Genomic DNA, 21,836 nt, shown 5'->3' with positions numbered 1-21,836 from the left:
GAATAAGTATAATTCACTCTACCTACCCCAAATTATTTCAGTATATAATGCAGCATACTTTAGCTTTCATGTTTCATGTTCTATCACATGTATCTTGAATTATTATTAATAGATTTAAAATATTTTTTTTACTTTTTCATTAGAAATATGTTCTTCCTCAAATGCAAGCAGATGACAGAAGGCTTAATACATCATGTTCTCTGAACTTTTACTAGTACACTGGTGCTATGGTTATTATTTAAGCTACGGTTTCCTCCTCAGCAGATGCTGCCTTGTTTTCAGTCTTCATTTGTGGGATGTCTTATCAGAAAGAACAGCCTTTCAAAAAACAAAAAGACTCTCATAATACTGTAATATGATCAGAATGAAAATTTTACTGTTAGCTTATTGGATGCAGAAGAATATGCTGAATTTTAAAGTGACATCCCAGTTTATGATTATTTTAAATGTTAGACGAAGGAAGATCATCTCTCATGAAGCCATTTTAAATTGCATGTCTTTCATCATGTGAGTCCAATAAGGAGTAATATTTGCAGATAAAGAGATAAATAGAGATCCAGTAGAGCATGAACAATACATGTTTTGGTACTATGTGAATGTTTGGTTAGCAACTCCTCCATCTGTGAAATAAGTGCCTAGAGCAAACTAAATATAATTTCTTAATCATTAGAACTAAAGCAAAGGTATTATGACTCTGATATGGCCTTGAAATGTAATACTGTCCTATAAATACTGTTTTTCAGCCAAAAAATATAAGTAGGCCCATAGCCTAGTGGCAGAGTATCAATGTTCGGTGTTCAATGCCAAGGTAAGGCTAGGGAAGACTCCTGTTTTAAACCTTAGTGAACTGCCTCCAGTCTTTGTGGACAAAACTCACTTAAATGAACAAACAGCCCGACCTGGCATGAGTTAACCTGATATTATTACCTTAATTCTGAAATTACATGAGCTCCAGAGTTGTCTTCCCTTAAAAAAGATGTGGCCAGCTGTTGTGGGTTAAGCAGAAAATGGTTGGGTTGCCCGATTTAGAATTATGTTTAAATTGCCTTCTGACACAAGAGCCTTAAATATTAGCAATTATGGAGTTAACCGATATTCAGCCAGCATTTCTTAGAACTTCTGCTAGCCACTAAAAATCACCAAAGTTTCTTCTGATTTGGTTACTATACCATAACTATTACTTCTATGATCAGAGATGTATCTCACCATGAAAGAGAGCCTGAATCTGTTTTCTGATTTGTAAATTTTCCTGTTTAATTATGAAAGTACAAAAATACCATTCATTACGTTATTAGATTCACTCAACTCTCCTCAGAAGTTTTTTTAAACACAAAAAATTAATGCTGTTGCTGATTACATAGTATCTAATAAATATTGTAACATGAAAACACAATGAGTCTGTTATTATTTGAATTACTGACTTGCCCAAACATTTCTATCTACCATCTGGTGTGCACCTCTGTCTTTGTAGTCATACTTGTTCGTGTTCACTATTATCATTATTATCTTTGTGTTAAGTAGATTTGGTTTATTGACTGATATAAAGAAACCTGTTTCCCAGCTGAAGTCTGAGAAGTACCAAGGAACTTCAAAATCATCTTTAAATCACAAGAACACAAAACATCCCAAAGTGAATGTTTCGTTTTAACTAAAAATTCCATAGATAGATTATTCCAATGATATCAAGGAATGAATTGATGGCTCACATTTGCCCAGTTTGACAGCAAAGAGATGTCAGGATGGTTTTTGAAAGCAGGCTCTAGCCTTAAGGGTTTGAATGAGAAAGTAGGCAGACATTGCCAGAAAGGTTTGGGGGTGGATAGGAGTGAGATTTCAGAATTATGAATAAATTACTTGTGGATGTAAGCTGTTTTTCATTTGTCTGGAATAGAACAAAATATGAAGCTAGTATGAAAGATCTAGTAAAGGTTGCGATCCAGGAACCAAATTTTTATGTCATAACCAATTTAAATGGCTTCAAACTTTATCCCTTATATATTCTGTCAGAAGACAGAATATAATTGTGCTCCCAAATGAACAAGATTTTGTATCTGGAAGTGGAATCACTTCTATCCTGAACAGAAAAGCCCCATGCTGAATCTTTACTAGGTATACATGTCCCCCTCCATCAAGTTGCTGGTTTAAGGAAAGTGAAGAAAGGTAAATGCAGTATTTTGCTCATTTTCTGCATTCTGAACTGATTGGGATGATGACAAACAATTTGAATAGTGCCATGCACAAAGTTCTGGATCCTACACTAGCCCTTCCAGTCCAAGGATATGCATATGCAACCCAATTTGTTACAGGAAAATTGTATGGTGAAGAAAAAAAAAAGACATGAACAGAGATCATTTTCCAGATGAAGGGGGAAAATGTAATTTACTTTAACTGCTATGAATCACCTCCATCCTTAAAATGTGTATATCATGGGTTCTGCAGTATATAAATGGAGAGAACTGCAAACCCATTACAGCTGCATTTTCACAGGGATGATGCTTCTGTTTAAATGTTTTGGTTCACATCAGTGAGCAGATAAAATTCTTTTCTTAAAGCCAATGTAAGTGCTTTCATCTCAGTTTGTGATGGGCAACATATCTCCCATTTCTCAGTATAAGAGGCATGGTGCAGTTGCAATCCACCATAGCAAAATGCATCAACTTTATTCCTAAGCCATTTTAGTGCAGCCTTGTTGTGCCTGTCCACAACTGATAAAGACAGCTCAAGGAAATGTTAGCTAGCTGGTTGCAGACTGTGTAGACACAGATTACAAAAACTGATTGCACCATCTCTGTGTCACTCTTAGTACAGAGATCAGATCAAAATAATAAAAAGCAACATAAATGAACACCTTTCTTCCTTTACAGTCAGACCTACAGACATGGAGCAATTCATTCCTGTTGGCTAAAAGAAGTAAATCCAGTTGGTATAAATCCAGAAATCAGGAGCAGAGTAACAAAACTGTTTAAAGGGTATGCCCTTGTATGGCTAATAATGAATGGCTTTGTTTATAAAATGATTTGTAAGGGGAAAACCACTAGCTGTAAATAGCACTGAGTCGAAATTCTTTGCCTTTGCTAGTTCATATGTGGCTTATAAAGATGGAGGAAGAGGGTGGGATGGTGGTGGTGTCATATTCATAATGGGAGCAATCTATGGGGAATTTACCAGTTTGAGAAAGCGGCAGCTGAGGACTTTCTTAAAACAAAAATAGCTTTGCCACCACTTTAAGCAGTGGTCTATTTGTATTATGCCCTCTAATGGCCCACACAAGTGGCTGTGTGTTATGATATCATTCCCACAGGGAGTGATGTGATGTTTCTTTCAAAAGATGTCTATACACAGTAATACACATGTAACAGCTATTATATGTCAGTAAACAAAGAACTGAACATAAATGCACCTGGTTTTACTCAATCAAGCATCTTGTCCACATCGTGAAGCTATTACAAACTGAAATCCATCCATCAAAAATGCTGAACCACAGACCCCAGCTGATTAAGGCAGAAATGAAGTCATTAAGTCAGAGTGGATGCAAGCAAAGTTACCCAGAAAGTACTTAGAAAATAAGTCACATTGGCTATAGAGAGGTCCTCAGATATTGTCTACTGTTCTCATTCTGACAAAATAGTCACTCCTCTTCACTATTTATAGAATTTACCCCCTCACCAAAAACAAACAAACAAACCATATCCAATATTTGGTTGTTCCATTCACACCTGCACATCCCAGAGATTCCTATACTTTGGCCAAGTATAGGTTATAATATAGCACCTTCAAGGTGCTTCACATACATGGTTTCTATAAACAATATGATAAATCTGTAACCAAAGCTAATAGAATTATTCATATGTTGCAGACAGAGAACTTTTATGACAAAACTGACAAATTCCACATAAAGTGGAAGCTGATGGAGAATTGAGAACTTTAACCACATGGCAGAAATTTGAGCTGGTTGTAGTCTCTTTTCAATTCTGCTTGCATTATGGGATGCAGCACCTTTTTGTGTGTGACAGTGTCTGTAAGTGTCTGTCAAGCACATGGGTTCTTGAAATACTACTACTGTTTTGCTTCAGGCTCTGACCCCATGGTTACTGTTTTCCAGGATATAGTAGTTTTAATGGAATAAGCTACCAAGTTTCTTCTTATATTTTAATATAAGTAAAACAAATTTTGGAAGGTTTCTGGTTAAACACATTGTTCTGCTCTCATGCTAGACTGCACCCTTTCTCTGTCACAAGAGGGTAGCAGTAAAATGAGTTGCTGTCCCTTCAGCCAAAGGATTATTACATCCCCACTATTAATTTTAATATGCAATCCCTATTTGACTATAGTCTTGTGTTCTGCAGCCTTTACCAGATCTCATCATGTATCCTTCTATCTATTCAAGATGAGAGGCAACAACCATTCTCTTGGGTAATTGCTTCAATCACATCACCTTTCCACTCTATCTTTTCTACCATATCTAATACAAAATTCACTTTCAAGGCTCCTCACAAGGTTATTCCAAACCTACCTATAATCTTTAGAAACTATCAAGATGTCAGCTCTCATCTTTGATCTGCCAATGATGAGTTTTATATCATTCACATGTAGCAACTTTTGAATGAACTCTTGTCTACCTCTTATCACAGAGTGAAATCAGACAACCATATAGCAGATAGTGGCCCCTGTCAATGTTCTTATGGTGGATTTAATCATGTAAGGAACCTGATGAGATCAGACACTGACCATGTGCTGAGATACAAGTGCTTACTTTACTGTATTTGGCTTCTCACACTTCTGTAAATAATGAACTTAGCATGTTGTCGGTTAAATTTAAAATATGAGAATAAAATAGATGATCACCCTTTCCATTTTTGGTTTGAACAGGTGCAAACTTCCTTGTTAGGTCTCCTATTTTATTTTCTTCTCTTTATACATTTTTTTTAAAATCACATTCTTTATGATACCTTTAAAATAATAACCATTTAGTCAAGTAGTATAATGAGACAATGGCCCACCACTGGATTGAAACTCTTGTGTTTTGCCTTCATGGTTTCAGCAACCATGGTCATAGCAATATCTTCAAAATATGAAACAGAAAACACTTTCAGCTTCCCCCAAACAGTCATCTTTACATGTCTGGTTAAAGTTATACATGTCTGTCAAGTACAGTACCAGGGAAACTCAAGGAGAGCAGCAGCTTGGGGCAGCCTCCAGCTGTTTCAGCACTGGTCACTACCCATTTGGTGCAGGAATGTGGTGACCAGACACCACAGAGCTCAGCTCAGCCACTGCCATGGTCCACAATGGACCACTGGCAAGGAGAGCTTTTTGTGCTCCTATTTTGTCTGGGTTTGGGCTACTTTAGGTGCCTGCAGCATGGGTTCAGCCTGATCTGGGGGCATGTGTCATATGTACCCTATGCCCCCGGATTGACCTGAAGGTGGAGCTTTTGGCCCATCTGTTTCAGGCCTAGGAGATATATTTTTAGTTTCTTAGGGCAAGTGCACAGGACTATATTTTTTAACTACAGTGGACCCTTGTTATATGCTGGGGTTTGTTTCCAAGATCCCCCATGTATAAGAAAATCCGTGAATGCTTACGTCCCATTAAATACAGTGTGCCTGCATTATACACGGGCACGCCATATGCGGCTTTGGCTGTATGTGGAAAGCTGCATGGGAGCGCGCAGGATGTGCAGGGCAGCATATCCCATTCAGATGCTTCTTAATATGCTTCTTATACCCAAAATGCTTCTATCTCTGTGAGTTGTATTCCCATGTAACAAAGCAAATTGCAATATAACTCCCCCCTCCAAATGCCAGTTTTAAGGGGTGCTCAAATCAAGTATTAAAGATCCACAGGTATTAGTGGAGAGAAAATTATCAGAACAAGCTATATAAGCCGAGTGAAATATTGAGACCCTATATAAGTGCATCACACATGAAGGAAAACATATAGGCCATTATTATGATTATTATCACATCTTTCCCCCATCAGTTTATTTTTAAAAATAGAAGTATTTTCTGTCTCAGATGGAAAATAATAATCCCATATTTGGAAGAAAAATATGTTAAAACATTTAAGTAAGCAGCTATTTATAGCAAATGTCACATTCATCAGTAAAGCTTCCAATGTGGATGAGCTTCTCTTTTCAGAGGATCATTTGTATGTTCATCGGCAATGTATACAGAAGGCAGATGAACACACATATATCTCATTGCTGGTGAGATGCAAAGTTTTAGCTATTTAAATTTAACAAAGTCTTGTGGCACTTTGAAGACTAACAAGTTTCATGGCATAATAAGTTTTTGTGAATGGTAACCCACTTCATTAGATGCTTCATCAGCTGCATCTGATGAAGTAGGAACAGTCCATTAAAACTTTTCACAAATAAAACACATCAAGTTTTTGTTGCTACAGATCAACATGGCTAAACCCTTGCTAATATTTTTTGGAAATGACAGCATATAAATCATTTGCACACTCCCAATGAATATAAAAGCTCTTTCTTCTTCACGTAAATAGTTGAGTCAGTAATCTGCAAACAAATATCCAAAAGCAAGGAAGCAAACAAACTGTATTCTCATTTTGTCTAAGGAGTTACAGCTATCGAAAATTCAACATATTTTCCAGACTTGTTTGAGGGGAACAGTTAACTAGTTGTGAAACCTAATAAGGCTGCATCTAACATTATATCATTAGCATTTCCATTCCTGATTCAGATTTTTTTTTTAACAATTGCTACTTATACATATAGATCCTGATTGTTTTGTCACTTGGCTGGATATAAATTAGGAATTATACTGGATATAAATTAGGAATTATGCTGCAGAAATTGAGGCATGTACAGGAATACTCTCCTAGATAAGAAAAAAAAATGGTAATAAGCCAGGAAAGTTTGCTGGTAAATTATAAACAAGTTGAGAATTTTTGCTTATGCTTGTGAAATACTGCTTGTGTCAACAAGATATTAGATAAATATTGGATTAGCAGAGGTTACATTTCACTGTGAAGCATTTCCAGCCAAATGTGGATCTAGTAAGAATATTTCAGCCTTAATTATGGATTTTTCAGGATTTTTGTTTAACCTCCCCACCAACATTTCTTACTCCAAGAGATGAGACACCAAATTAACTTCAATTTATTAGGATCCCCCCCCCACTTGCCAGTAAGTCTGAGTTTAATCCCATTCAGATACTACTCAAAAGAGCCCTTAAAATAACGGGCATAAAATAATATGCTGTCATTAATGTATTTTGACAACTCATACTGTTAGTGCTACAGTTTAATATTTTGATGTCCTCAGACCCATTTATTTTTACTCATAATGATGCAACTTCTGGAACACTGGGTTTCATCTATTTATATATATTTTTTAAAAAGGAAAATGAATTACCAGCTCTCAAAAAACAGGTGTGTACAAGAAAATGATTGTGCAGGAGGCAGTTATGGTTTACACTCAAGGTTATTTCTGTCTCCCTTCTGCAGCCAGAACAAACTCTTTGTCTTTACCTTTGAAATTCTCCATTGACTTACTCTGCCCAGCCATTCTCTCAGTATGGTTACTGTATTTTTGTCCACAACCTTTGATCCTCCACCCATACCTACCTGAGCTGATCAAAAATTTCCTGACTTTTGAAATTGCTTCTATCTATTCTCCCTTGTTGCCCGCTGTGTCTGGGGATCTCTCTAGGAACACCTGCATTTTGCCATTTCTCTCTTTTCCTTGATATCTCTCCTTTCCATCTTTTATTTCTTTAAAACCCTCCTTATTTCTGAAAGTACACCTAGGTACATGTTTCTCTATTTGTTCTTACAGAAGCCTGATTCAATTTATATCTTACCTGCCTTCCTCCTTTCTTTCTTAAATTGTTGACATTTGAAGTGGAAGCGTATACACATCTTTGTTTTTTATTCAGTAGTACACCATGTACACTGATAACCCCATATGAACATAGACATAAATAATAATTTATATTAAAGTGGTTGGATTCAATTGCAAGTGTGTACCCCTGGTTTAGTTAAAGTGGACTTTCCCAAATTCTCCAGCCCATTCATCCCCCTAAAAGTTCTGCACAGAAGGTCAGAAGACCCTGCTGTAAACTATGATGTTGGAAAGGAAGAATATCCAACATAGGGACTTTCCATTATTGAAGATACTACACTGGCAGAAGACAGATTCTGGTTCAAAATATTTTCTTTAGATTAAAATGTTTTTACTTAATGATTCTTTTGCTTATTTTTCAGGATGATTACAGACTTGCAAGCAGAATGTGTTGAAAGGTTCAGAGGCATACGTATTCACATATATACAACACAGTACAATTCCTAGAGTGTCTATTCGCAAACAAGTTTCACTGAGTTCCAAAAAGCTTACTTCCAGGTAAATGTGTATATATTTGCAGCCTAAATGTATTTCAAGACCTAACTGCCCTACATCAAGGGAACTGTATATACTGAGTGTATATTCTTAAGTCACAAAAGGTTTATAAAACTACAAGGGATTTCTACTGTTAAAGTGTCAATTGTTTATAAAGAATACATTTTCTCTCTGTTTTTCTGTTCTCCACCTTCTGGAGTTATATTTCTGAAAGACATGTTTTATCTTCATTCTGCAAAATCACAGGATTCACGTCCACATAACAATGATCACAAATCACTTACTAAAAATGAACATAAGGAAAGAGTATAGAATTTCAATAAAAATGAAAAGAAATACACGAAATTGATGCTTTAAGTCATTGATAAGCAACACTTAACCTTCTTGTAGCCATAATACAAAAATGAAGAATATCATTGGCTATTATTCTAGAGCAGACCTTTGAAAATACCCTTTTGGGTATAACACTCATAAACTCTAAATAGGAGAAGGTTGCGTTTCCAAACTCTATTCCAGAGATGCAGAGAGTTTAGAAAATCTCTCATTTACTTCTATAATGTATTTGCAAGATAAAGGTCTCCTGGACTGTTTTTCACATTTTAGTCACTCCATCAACTATGTAAATCCTGAGGGATGCATTTGTTAGACTCTTCCCCAGTAAAGATGTAAGGACATCATAAAATCATAATGCTTTTCATCATGCGACTACAGTTTGACTACAAATGAGTCTACAAACTCATTCCTCAAGCTTTGCAGCGCTGCTGTTGGTTGGCTTCTGAGTTCTTTTTTCAGAGAAAATATTCTCTTACTCCTAACCCCCAAAATGGTCCAATTCCATTGCATATCAGTGATATTATGTGCTCTGCCATCAATAACTATCTGAAAACTCTAGAAAGCAGTACAGTGTTCTAGAATCATGGGATTTATAGAAAACAGTAGATGTCCTGTGAGTGAGCATGTAGACTCTGGAAGAATTTATTATGGAGAAAGGGAAGTCTTAATGAATCCAAAACCAGCGCTGAGAACTGCAGAAGCCTGATGAGCACTTCTAGTTTTAGCAGAAGATATACTGGAAAAGAATAAGATATTATAATATTGTATCTGGTAAGAGAGGTGTAATTGTTTTATCTACTAAGAGAGATATTCCAGTTCATGGCTCCAGACAGCTTAAATCACATGCCTTGTGAAAGAAAGAAAGAAAGAAAGTATTTTCCCTAATGTAGCAAAATACAGCAATATAGCTGAAAACGAGAGTATTTTACTTTATGTAAAATGTAGTTCTGGTGACCCAGAAGGCACCTCTTCTCCTAGATTGAATCCCCTTCTTTCATGAAACAGTTTAGCCCATTGCAAATGGGACTTAGAACATCTTTCTTTCAAGTCCCTACTGAGCTAAGAAAATCATCAAGTGAACACATTTAGTCCCTCTCTCTTTTTCTGTCCAGCAAAATTATTCTGAGGACAAATGCAGAGAGTGGGAGAGGCAGATATATTGTCTTGAGTACACTGGAGAAAATGCAGAATATGTATGTAAAATCAAGCACTATAAACAGTGAATAGCTTGAAGAAGACAGATTGAGGGAGGTAGCTTGTCCCATGAGAAAGAGAGAGACAATATGTGTTGTATTGATTTCAGCTGATTCACAAATATCATCCAACTGTCTCAAAGTATACTTGCCCAGCCTTATTTTTGCCATATTCATGACTGTTTCTTTATAACCTTTCCCACCCAACAGCCCCTTCTATAGGATCAACTCTTATCAATGAGAGTTCACTTTGCTAGCACACATTTGTGGATTTATTTTGTTTTTTGTTTTTAAAATAAAAAATAAAAATCCTAATTTAAGTGTGAAACCTCTGTACTTCTACATATCTAGAGCGTCTCTTGAGTATAAAGAAGTTTAACATAATTTTTGAATAGACTTGTTTTGCTTCTAGACTGATACTCTACTCAGTTTACTGTCAGAGGGAATGATAATGACAACAAATTACAGCTTTATGTTTTTAGTACATAAAGCTATCAATTCACAGCTGAGAAGAAACAAACATCCAAGTATGTATTTACAATTTGGTTCATTGTAAAACCTGAAATGCACATTTATTATCTAGATAATTACTTTCATCTATTTGCCAAAAAAGAAAAAAAGGGTTATTAACGTTTTCCTCAGTTAAAGAAGTGTGTTGATGTTGCATGAACTGATGAACAAGCAAACTGCTTCTTTTTTGTTGCATATCCATACTTTATCAGTTTTTCTGATAGATTAATATACCAAATCTTTAGCACTGAAGGATATGCCATAGAGAACCTTCTCACATAGCCATGGTTACCATTCAATACCCTCGCTGTCTCATGGAAAATTAGGAATTATATCTATTGTCTATGACATACATAAAAGTGTTTCTTTACTTACTATCAACCCTCATAAGCTTTTATAGCATACCAGATGATTTGCTGAACAGTTACTAGGCAAAGTATAAGCGTTTCTATAACTATGTTCCACATTAAAGCATTCTGCTTTTGCTTTAAGGCTGTTTTGCTGTTTTAAAGGCAAAATTTAATGTGCTTATTTAGGCTTTAAATCTGCTATATATTGAAGGCAATGTCATCTGTGGAAGACTGGACAACTGAATACCTATTTTAAAAACTTTGCAGTATATAAGAACTTTTGTCTCTTACCATCATTATTCCCTGCTGTTCACTTTCCCTTGCCTTGTCCCAACAGAACAGAAGACCAGAAATAAATAGGCAAGTACTGCTGGGATTATTCTTTAGTATAGGACTACAATTTCAATCACAAACTTTAAAAAAGTAACAAAACTGATATAAAAAGACAAATTGAGTCAATTAAAATGCTGACGTCTGTAGTAAATATCATCGGAAAACTCATTACTTGCAGTGTTTTAAGTGCTTCCTGGTCAGCACCATCAAGGCAGGTTTAACATTAATATATATTCTTGGTATTAGCAATTTTCCATCTTACTAAGAGCATTAATAAGGTTCATAGCATAACTGGGAGGTGGAAGGGGGCACATGGGGGGAAACCTAACAAAGGTATTTCACAGACAATGCATAAAAAATGTTAACATTTTGTCACAGAACATGCAACATAACCTGCCCATTTAAGAGCTAAAATTTACGTACTTCTGTTTGTCTCTTTACCTAAGGCAGTGTTTGGTGCTGTAATTCAACTAAAGAATAACACAAAGAGAAGAAAGAGGAGGTAGAATTTACTTTCAGCTTGGAGCAACAAATTCCAAATCAATGAAATGAAAATCCAGTTCACTTTTCAGTACCACGGACAAGGCCAACCAGACAGTCTTCTTCATGTTTCTTGCATATGTGAGCCCTAATAGCTATTAACTACCCTTTGCTTTCAAGAACTGTTGTAGAGATTAGATCAATATGTATTAGTTTCTGAATAACCTGTCCCCTAACTCCACCATTAATGGCATAGTCAGTGCCAAGCTAGATGTTTTTCATCTGAGTCCCAAACTTTCAGTACCATTCCATTATAGTACTGTTGCAGCACTTTCACAATATGACTCTCTCAGTTTCAGTATAGGTGTGCCCCTAAAGAAGAGTGTGAGGGGTTCTAACTGTAACAGAAAATGGGGTTGAAAAGGAATTAGCTGCTGGTTTTCTCCTTCGAGTTCTCTCCAGCAATCCTTTGGCCAGTCACCAGTACTAAAAATCTACCTGAGTAGCAGAGATCAGTCTGAAGGGAGATTAATACTCCCCACCAATACTCCTCACCAATCCATTCCTTTTGCTTTTAAAATCACTTTTATAACACACTCACACTAGCTTTATCATCATTTTAAAAAAAGTAGTTCTGCCACCATCCCTTCTACTTTTAGACTACTCTATGGTCACGATCAAGCCACATTTAAGTATTTTTCCATCTCATTGATTTCAATGATAGTGTTAAGTGCATGTTTAAATCTCTCCTACAGAAAGCAATGAGGCTTAATTGGCTGTATTTTGTCCTATGTCTAAAGGTACATTAGAATGGATAGCAATAATGTAGCATAAAGAGACTAGTAGCTCTTTCCAATACCTCAGTCTCACCATCTATTGTTCAAACACAAAGTCCCAACCAAGAGAAGCATTTTTTTTTTTACTATTGAGAGTTCACTGTCATAATCACTTCTCTTATTTTCAGCTAATAAATGGCTAATCTGGTGGCAGAATGCTTGTTCCAACCTCTTTTCATGCTTTTGTAATGTTTTCTGTATCCAGATGTGTTGTTCATGTTGTGGTAGTTTTTGTGTAATCTGTCATCTCTCTTTACAAAGTGAGATTATCTTCAAAGATATTTAATAAATAAGATGAATTATTGGCTTTGTTGATTTTACTTTTATCTCACCAGTTTGAAAGAATGTTAATGCACAGTGATTATTTTGAATATCAATTAGTATTTTGAAATGAAGCAGGATTTTTAACAAGTATATTTGACTAAGTTTATTCAAAGGCTTTGAATAAAATGACAATTCTGCTTGCAAAATTAACTTACCTGCTCAGGCCAAATCCAAGTATTTATCTTGTGCGGTGTCATGTTCTCTCTTAAGCAAATACAACTATATAACTCTGTCTATAGGAAGACATCGCTATACCAGCTATCTATCCCATTGACAAATGTTATGCTCTTTGTAAATGAGTAGCCTTTCCACATAAATTTTTACATATAGGATTTTCAAAAGCTGATCATGACATTTTCCAACTCATCAGGAATTTGTACTTATAACTGGAATGATCGTTGATAAATATTTTGAAAAGTAACATTTTGCATGATATCAATATCTGATTCAGATACATCAGATAGAAGTGCATGTAAATTGATAGGAAACATGCAAGTTGTGATCTGGTTGGAGTGCAGCATTGGTTGATGTACAACCTCTGAGGTCAAAGAAAGGTTTGTAAAAATATTATTTCCTACTATATTTCTCTTAAAATAGAAACCATTATCTTGAGACAAGGAACAAAAGAGTCCAAAATAATAATCTCTGATTAGTTTTCAAACCATAGAACTCATGTCACTTCTTTTTATTCTAACAATTAAGAAAACAGGTACTGCTTTGAAACTGCTTTGAAACACTGAACAACTTATTATGTGAACAAGTTAAAGTACAAAAAATTAGAGCCATCTCAAAATTGTAGGGATCTCCCATTACTGCCATTTTACAATACCTCTGATCAATTCAGAGATGGTGAACTTCTGTGTATCAGCATCACAGACTGAGCACTTCTTTGATCAAGACACAAGTAGGCATCACAACTTTCCACACAACACTTTTAAAACTTTTAAAAAATATACAGCAATTTGATATATATAGCCCAGTCAAAAACAAAACATCATATACACTTACCCTAGTGTGGTCATAGTGACAATGGTATACCAGAAAGCAGCAGGAATGCTGGTGAATTTGCTGGATGTGGAGCCTTTCTCAGCATAGAACATGACTGTAGCAAAGATTATGATGGCCATAGTGAGAGAAAAGAGGAGAAAGCCAAGCTCTGATGCACAGCTTTTCAGAGTATAGCCCAGGATACGCAAACCCTGTGAGTGGCGGGAAAACTTAAAGATCCGGAAAACCCGGAAGACACGGAGTGTTACAAAGGCCCCACTGACATCCTCATTGTTGGTCATCACAAGACCAATATAATAGGGCATAATGGCCACAACATCAATTATGCTCATGACACTACGCACAAACTTGTAACGACTGGGGGCAGCCACCAGACGCAACAGATACTCAACCGTGAAGATCATGACACAGGCCGTATCCAGGCAGAAGAAAGCTACATCATAGCGCTCTCCACAGGACAACTCCTTGATGGCACCAGGACTTACCCCACAGGGTACTGTCTCCACCACATTGGCAAAGACAGAAACTGCAATGAAGAAGCCCGTAACATAGTAAAAGACCAGGGCCAGTGTGCTGGTATGAGGATTCTCAAAGGCCCGCCACATCCTCTCTCGTGCTGTCATGGAGGGCAGATTGCATTCATCAGCATTATCCTGATCAGCATCATCCTGAAGACGTTCAGCGTTTTCCCGTCGCCGATCCTTATATTCCTCATAACAGCAATCACCAATGATCTCAGGGATGATACCAAAAAAAGCTAGCTCCTCATCATAGGCTGAGATGCATTCTTGACGCGGGTAATGCAACTTCCCTGTTCGATAGAAATTGAGAATGTGTCGGAAGATGTCAGGGTCCCGGTCGAAAAAGTATTGCTGTGTCTCTGGGTGGTAGAAGAAATCCCTCTCTGAGCTGCCCAGCAATGTATCGGGATAGCGTTCCAGGGTGTCCAGCCAAGTCTGGAACTGGGTGCCACTCACATTCAGTATAATGAGGGAGTCCTGGCTTCGCTTTCTCTCCTGTCGGGGAGCATTCGGCATGGGGCTTGTGGCCACTGGCATCCATCCTATAGCTGCTGCCCGAGCAAAAGGCAACCATGCTGCCACTCCTGCTGCCATTGTTTCAGCTGCTTTGTGGCACTTCTCTCACTTCTCTTTAATTAAGTCTACTATTAAAGTAAAAACAACAACAACAACAAATTTACAAAGAGGTTAGGATGTTCATTGTTTCAAAATTACACACAAAACACATGCTCACTTTTTCATTTCAGCTTAGATCACCTTCCTCAACCTGTCACTGCTGTTTCCATTATTCAAGCTACTTTACAACACTTTAACAGCCTTTAGTACATGAGGAGCTGTCACTTGCTCTGCCCCAGAACTGAAGTACCTCCTCTCCTGCTGAGTTGGTTGGTGGCTATCAGAAAAGATACACACATAGCAAAATGGAGCAAGAAGATGTGTCTGCAACAGTCAATCTGCAGCCTGTCAGGTCCAGTAAGCAGTCAAAAGGTAGTCTGTCAGCTGAAAGGCACAAACACTTGGCTAGGAAGTTTCCTGTTCTAGTCTACCGAGTTCGAAATACCAGCTCAGATCTCATCCCACCTAGTCCTTATAATACCAGGCAATGAGGAAAGACGTAAGACAAAAGTTGAGTTGTCTTGGATAAATTCGTCAGTTAGTACTGCTGCAGGAACACTTGCTGATCCACCCCCCGCATCTTCATCTATTAGTAAACAGCAGGTTTATGAAGGAGGTGTGAAAAATATATCCCTCTGAATTCACAGCTGATTCCTTTCAACCCAGTCAATGATATCTCATTGTAACAACCACTCATCTTCTTCACACTCTTCCTATTGTAAGGAATCAGGGCAGATGGATAAATCATTACCCTCAAACTTTGGAGAGGGAGGGGGGGACAAGCTTAAACTCCTCTCCTGCAAAATGGTGCTGAAAAACAGCTCCCCGCATGACAAACAGGTGGGTGAGGAAGGTGTTGCGGGGAATCAAGACTCCTTGGGGTAGTCAAGGGGGATTTTAAAAAGGTTGTATATGGAGAAATCAGAAATAAGAAAAACACTGTTTTTACCTGAGAGGACACCTCTCTAGGAATCTCTAGGTCCTCCAGTGCAACTCTGTGGTCAATGTCCAACATACACTGACCACAGAATGGCACTGGAGTAGCTACAAATGCCTAGTAGAGAGCTCTCTCTAGGAATCTCTAGGTCCTTCGTGGGACTTTTTGTTAAAGTTGACCACAGAGCTGCACTGCAGGACCTAGATATTCCTAGAGAGAACATAGTAATCAAATCTGTGAATAATCAAAGCCACAAATATGAAGGGATGAGTGTATTTTCATTCATTCATGTTCACTGCCCCCCAACATCCCCCCCCCCAAATGCTGGAACTCATGGTCCTATCAAGGAGGCAAGCTTGAAGTAAAAGAGAGCAGCCAAGAGCTTCTTCAAAGATCGGGGGGGGGGGGGGGGTTGAGAGCTCAGTAGTCAGAAAAGAAGTTTAGGAGGGCGATGTACTGATGGAGATGTCTGGCCCCAAGGAGGCAGAACTGGACTCTCAGTCGGGACTTCTAAGATGCTGTGATGAGGGAGGAGGAAAAAACTAAGGGCATGGCAAAAAAGTGAGGCGGGCTTCCTCCTAAGAGAGGGCGTGGCAAGGGGGGAAAGGCAGGCCAAAGTTCAGGCAAGGCAAGCGAGGTGCTGCTCCAGGTCGACAGAGCACTGAGGGCTGAGAGGAGGAGAGAGGGCTTTCAGGGCCAGGAGAGGGGCGCCAAGAAGAGGGCAGGAGTGTGCAAAAGGGACCAGGGGCTGGGAGACTGCAGGGCCATACAGGAGACTAGAACTGAGGAAGCTGGCTGAGGAGTCTGGGCGAGGGCAGGGACTGGGATGGGCACTCTGGGGTCTTATGACAGAAATCTGCCAAGGGGGGGGGTGTTTTCAGAGCCAGAGTGGCCCCGTGATTTGATGGTCGGACCAGCCCTCTGGAGAACAGGGTTCGAATCCCGCCTCACCTCGGGCGAGACACACTCTCTCAGCCTCAGAGGACGAAGCAGAAACCTGCCCAGAAAACGCTAGGATAGGTTGGCCGTAGGGTCGCCCCAAGTCGGGAACAACTTGAAGGCAAACAATAGGAGCGGCGGCAGCAGCAGCAGCAGCAGCAGCAGCAGCAGGGCGGCCAGGTCTCAAGAAGGAGGGTCCCTCAGGTTGCATCCACACTGGAGACATAAGCCGGTCTGGCCCCACAACAAACTCCAACTCCCAGAATTGCACAGCCTTGAGTCAGAAAAGAGTTAAAGCAGTACCAAACCAGGTTATCCCTCCAGTGTGGATGAAGCCTCAGTCTTCGCCCAGGGCTTCCCAAAGGGGCTCCTTTCCCCCTCCCTCCTCCTGCCCCGCGCGGTCTTGCCTGGGCGCCTCTGGAACTCTCCTCCTCCTCCTCCTCCTCCTCCTCCTGGCCACTTGATGCTCTGCGGAGCGCCCCCAAGCTCCCTTTGGGAAAGGCAGAGCCCCGAGAGAAGAAGGGCTCTCTCTCTCTCTCTCTCTCTCAAAGCAGAGGCATCCTCCCCTGCACCCCCTGAAGCCCTCTCGGTGTCTGTGGATATGGTATCTGAGGCAAGAGCAAGGCAAGGGAGTTGGGCGGGAATGGCGTCAAGAGAGAGAGAGAGAGAGAGAGAGAGAAGGGGCAGGTAAGGGGTGTTCTTAAAGGCTCTTCTCCCTCCCTCCCTCCCTCCCTCTTGGACCCTTCCCCTCATCCCCCTCACCTTGCAAAGTCTCCTCTGGGATGAGAGAAGCCTTTGAGGAGGCACCTGGGGAGGAGGCTTCTCCCTCTTTTCCTCCTCTTCCTCTCCTCCTCCGGGGGCTCTTCTCCCTCAGCAACAAGTCCAGGGGAAGGGCGCCAACCCGCCCCTCAATGCAGCCCTTGCTCTTCTCCTCCTGCTCCTCTTCCTTCCTCTCCTCTTTCTCTCAGGAACAGCAGCAGCAGCAGCAGCCTGGCTCCGTGGCAGCTTTAGGCAGCGCCCCCTTCAAGGGAGCCAGGCAGCCAGCGAGGACGGGGGCTGCCCTTGGTGCTCCTGCCTGGCCGGCGGCGGAGGGCCCCCATGCCTCTCCAAGGCCAGGGGCTGCCTGGCTGGCTGGCTGGCTGGCTTGCTTGCTTCCTTGCTGGGTTGCCTGGGGCTGGCTGGTGCTGGTGGATGGCGGGGCTGCGGAGAAAGCCCCCACCCAGCAGCCCCTCCACAGCGACAGGTTTAGGCTTGCTGTCACAGGGAAGAGGAGGAGGAGGAGGAGGAGGAAGAAGAGGGCATCGATCTGGAGAGGAACAAAGGGAAGGACATGAATGGAGCAGACTCGAGCGGAGTGGGAAGTCCTGGAGAAGGGGCTGCGGGTGGGTGGAGGGGGGAGTGGGCACCCGGTGCCTCCTCCTCTGCCTCAGCAGCAGCAGCAGCACCAGCAGCAGCCCTCGCTTCTCTCTCTCTCTCTCTCGCACTTTACAGATTCCCTCTCAGACACTCCCAGGGTCCTGGAGGGCTTTCTCCTTGCCAAGAGGATGAGAGCGAGCGTGGCATTTGGGTATCATCATCATCACCACCACCGCCATCATCATCATCACTACCACCACCACCACCATCATCACCATCATTATTTGTGGGATGCTTTCGAATCCAACTTTCCCAACCCTCAGGCAATGGTTGGGGCATTCTGGGAAACACCGGTTTATTTTATTTTATTTTTTAAAAATATCTTTATTCAACATCAGTATTTTGTTCATTATATAATAAAACTGATCACGTATTAACGTTACATTTTCAGATCCTTATCCAACTTTGTCACGTTGTGGTTTCCATTGATTAACCACCCCACCCCACCCCACCCCTGCCTTTCACCCCACCTCACACACTCTTCCTTTCCTTCGGTTTTGTTGTTGAAGCTAAGACAAATCATGATTCTATCACAAATTCTGGACTTTTATCACAAAAAATCTGGCTTTTTCACAAAAATATGGTTTATAGTTGCTAACTGTGCATCTGAATGAATGCCTATCCTCTTTTTCTCACGTATTCTGTATTAATGATTTGATATATGATCTACTATTGGTGTTGTAGGTGAACAAGACTGATTTTTGTTATGGTTCAGAGGGGATTTTGCCCTTTTCCTTCCCCTGAGGCTGAGAGAGTGTGACTTCTCACCCAAGGTGACACACACACCCAGCAGCTTTCATGGCCAAGCCCTGATCTCCGGAGTTCACAGTCCAACACTCGCTACACCATGCTGGCTTTCAATATCATGTATACCAGATTTTAATTTTATTTATGTTTTTAATTCGTTTAATTTATTTATTTTAAAAAGGAGGCTTTTTCCTGATCAAACCTATAGTTTCTGAAACTTTATGGGGATTCCCCTCCCTCCCTCACACATTTTGGGTCTCAGTGCTCATTTGCAACCGAAAGGTAAGGCACTGGAAGTTACCCAACACTCCATTGTGCAACTCGTGTCCAACCAGTTTCCTAACATACCCGTCCTTCCTGGGACGCTGCTTGCTGTGTGCCCTCCCCAGTCTCTCTCTTATCTCTTTCCCTCCCAAAGCTAAACCTTTCTCTAATCCATCCTTTTCTCCAAGCCAACATTTTTCTCTCTGTTTTTGACCGCTAGATGGCGCCTGGAGGACGAGTAGTCTCTGCCTTGCCTTTGGGCTCCAGCTTCAAAGAGCAAATCCAGATGAGAGGAACTGAGGCAGTGTCTATACTGCATAAATAATCCTGTTTGACACCGTTTTAAGTGCCATGGTTCAATGCTATGGAATTCTGTTCCGCTCTGGAGCCACAACAAACTATGATTCCTAGAATTCCATAGCACTGAGCCATCGCACTTAAAACGGCATCAAACCGGATTATTTATGCAGTTTAGATGCAGCTGAAGTCCCAACTGAAACTGGCATGGAACCAGAATTGCCAAACTGGGAGGCACTAACAAGACGTAGTTAAAAAAGGGTAACATTCCCAAGTCACTGCTTCCCTCACTATGGAGATGTGAATTTTCTCCAGCTTTTAGTCAGAACTTTAACGGACTAAAGGCGTTGAGGTCTATCCCCAGAGTTTGTTGTTGCTGCTGCTGTTTGTGCCTTTAAGTCATTTCTGACTTAGGGTGACCCTAAGGCAGTGGTTCTCAACCTGTGGGTTGTGACCCCTTCAGGGGTTGAACGACCCTTTCACAGGGTTGCCTAAGACCATTGGAAAACAGTAGCAAAATTACAGTTATGAAGTAGTAACAAAAATAATTTTATGGTTAGGGGTCACCACAACAAGAGGAACTGTATTAAAGGGTCACAGCATTAGGAAGGTTGAGAACCACTGCTCTAAGGTGAATCTATCATGGGGTTTTCTTGCCAAGTTTCCTCACAGGGGGTTTGACATTGCCATCCCTGGAGGCTGAGAGTGTGTGCCCTGCCCAAGGCCACCCAGTGGGTTTACAGGGCTGAGCCGGGATTCAAACCTTGGTCTCCAGAGTCATTGTCCAACACCAATACTACACCGCACTGGCCCCTTTGGCTCCATCAAATCAGACAGCACCTTTAAAGTTCATGCTAAAAGCTGGAGTGGATTCACCGTCCCATTGACATGGAAGCCAGCACCTGCCACTGCTTTACTTCACTGACCAGCCATGACGGCTCACCCTGAGATTAGATTGGGCCTTTTTGAACAGCAATGCCAAAAGATGTTCAGTATGGAGATTACTGCTAGGCAGCTTCACTGTAATTATTAAAGATACAGATATGTACCACACAGCAGTTACGGATGTGATTTATGATGGCCAAGAAACACAATCGTCGTTGGCTGTTCAATTTTACATTACATTTACATAATGTCTCACTAAATGTGCTTGGTGGGAAAAGAGAAGCTTTTCATTTGGAACAACAAGTGCTTCACATTCCCTCCCTCTTTGTAAATAAGTATTAGTTGGATCCTGCAATATCTTTAAACTGGATACATTTTAAAAAATAATCTAATTTTGTTCAAGGTCCCGCTGAATATGTCATGTTTGTAGGAACCTGGGAGCAAACACTGATTATTCCAGAACTGGAATACAGTCAGCCCTCTGTATCCATAGATTATTTTATCCACAGAGTCAAGCATCCATGCTTTATAAACATTTTTAAAAACCCATAAATTCCAAATGGGAATCTTTATTTTGCCACTTTATACAAGGGTCACCATTTTACTGTGCTATTGTATTTAATGGGACTTGAACATTTACAGATTTTGGTATCCACTGGGGGTCCTGGAACCAAACCCTAATGGATATCAAGTGCCCACTGTATTACTAGATTTATAACACATGATGCAAAACAGAGCACAAGGTATACTTAGAAGCTGTCTACTCTTGGGGGGAAAAGTCCAAATGGACTCCACATCATTCTGCCTCACACCTGCCCTGGAGCCATACCTATTTTCTCCATGGTCATTGTTTACTCATGTCCCTGCAAATATTGCTGTGGTCTGCCACTTCTGCCTTTCCTCCTGTCAACTCCAGGAGCCAGGACAGGTGCAAGTGCTGCCTGCTGTTGTCTGTGACCAGTTCCCCATCTGGAATGACCTTTACAAAAAGGTTTGTTGTTGTTTTACTCTTGTGAGGCCTTGTTCTGACTTCAAAGATTGCCACCAGCAATGGAGCAGAGGAGAGAAAAAACCTTTGTAACCATTGTTCCAGGCGTGGAACTGGCCCAGATACTGGTAAATGGTGCCACCTGTGCCTGCCCAGCAGCAATCTGTCCTGGCTCTAGAAGGGAGCTGATGGAGGAAAATGGAGACAGCTGCCAGGCAGCAATCTGTTCTGCCTCCTCACCTGAATCCAAGGTAACCTGAATCCATTGCTAACACACAGGAAATGTTTGAGTTTCCTGGAAACCTCAGAGGAATGTGTGAGTTTTTAACATTCGGTTTAAGGTTTTATACTCTAAGTTCGCTGCTCATTTGGTTGTATGCCATGTGTCCTAGTCACACCAGATTCAGGCAAAATGCCATGTGTTGTATGCAGTTATTGTGCCAAATTGGAGGGGGGATCTTGTGTAGACAAGTCCATAGATAGTGAAAAGTGGGG

At 40.5% G+C, this 21,836-nt stretch overlaps 1 protein-coding gene across 3 annotated transcripts in view; it reads right to left on the bottom strand.

Annotated features, from left to right (window-relative positions):
* The window catches only part of KCND2 (potassium voltage-gated channel subfamily D member 2), a 346,660-nt gene extending 328,992 nt beyond the window's left edge, over nucleotides 1-17,668 (bottom strand). For 2 of the 3 annotated variants that reach the window (XM_089524350.1, XM_089524352.1), the window contains exons 1-2: nucleotides 17,507-17,668; nucleotides 13,733-14,897 (exon numbers count right to left, since the gene is read on the bottom strand). In XM_089524350.1, the coding sequence (XP_089380476.1) occupies nucleotides 13,733-14,847 (1,115 nt within the window). In that variant the 5' untranslated portion in view covers nucleotides 14,848-14,897; nucleotides 17,507-17,668. The remainder of the gene's footprint in view (nucleotides 1-13,732; nucleotides 14,898-17,506) is intronic. The other variant, XM_089524351.1, reaches the window with a different exon arrangement.
* Nucleotides 17,669-21,836: the final 4,168 nt, after the last annotated feature.

Source organism: Sceloporus occidentalis, unplaced genomic scaffold (assembly GCF_023333645.1).
Source record: "Sceloporus occidentalis isolate IW3139 unplaced genomic scaffold, rSceOcc1.0.p SCAF_5, whole genome shotgun sequence".
NCBI classification, from domain to species: domain Eukaryota; kingdom Metazoa; phylum Chordata; class Lepidosauria; order Squamata; family Phrynosomatidae; genus Sceloporus; species Sceloporus occidentalis.
The sequence above is the reverse complement of the archived record's forward strand: the minus strand, read 5'-3'. Positions and strand labels throughout refer to the sequence as shown.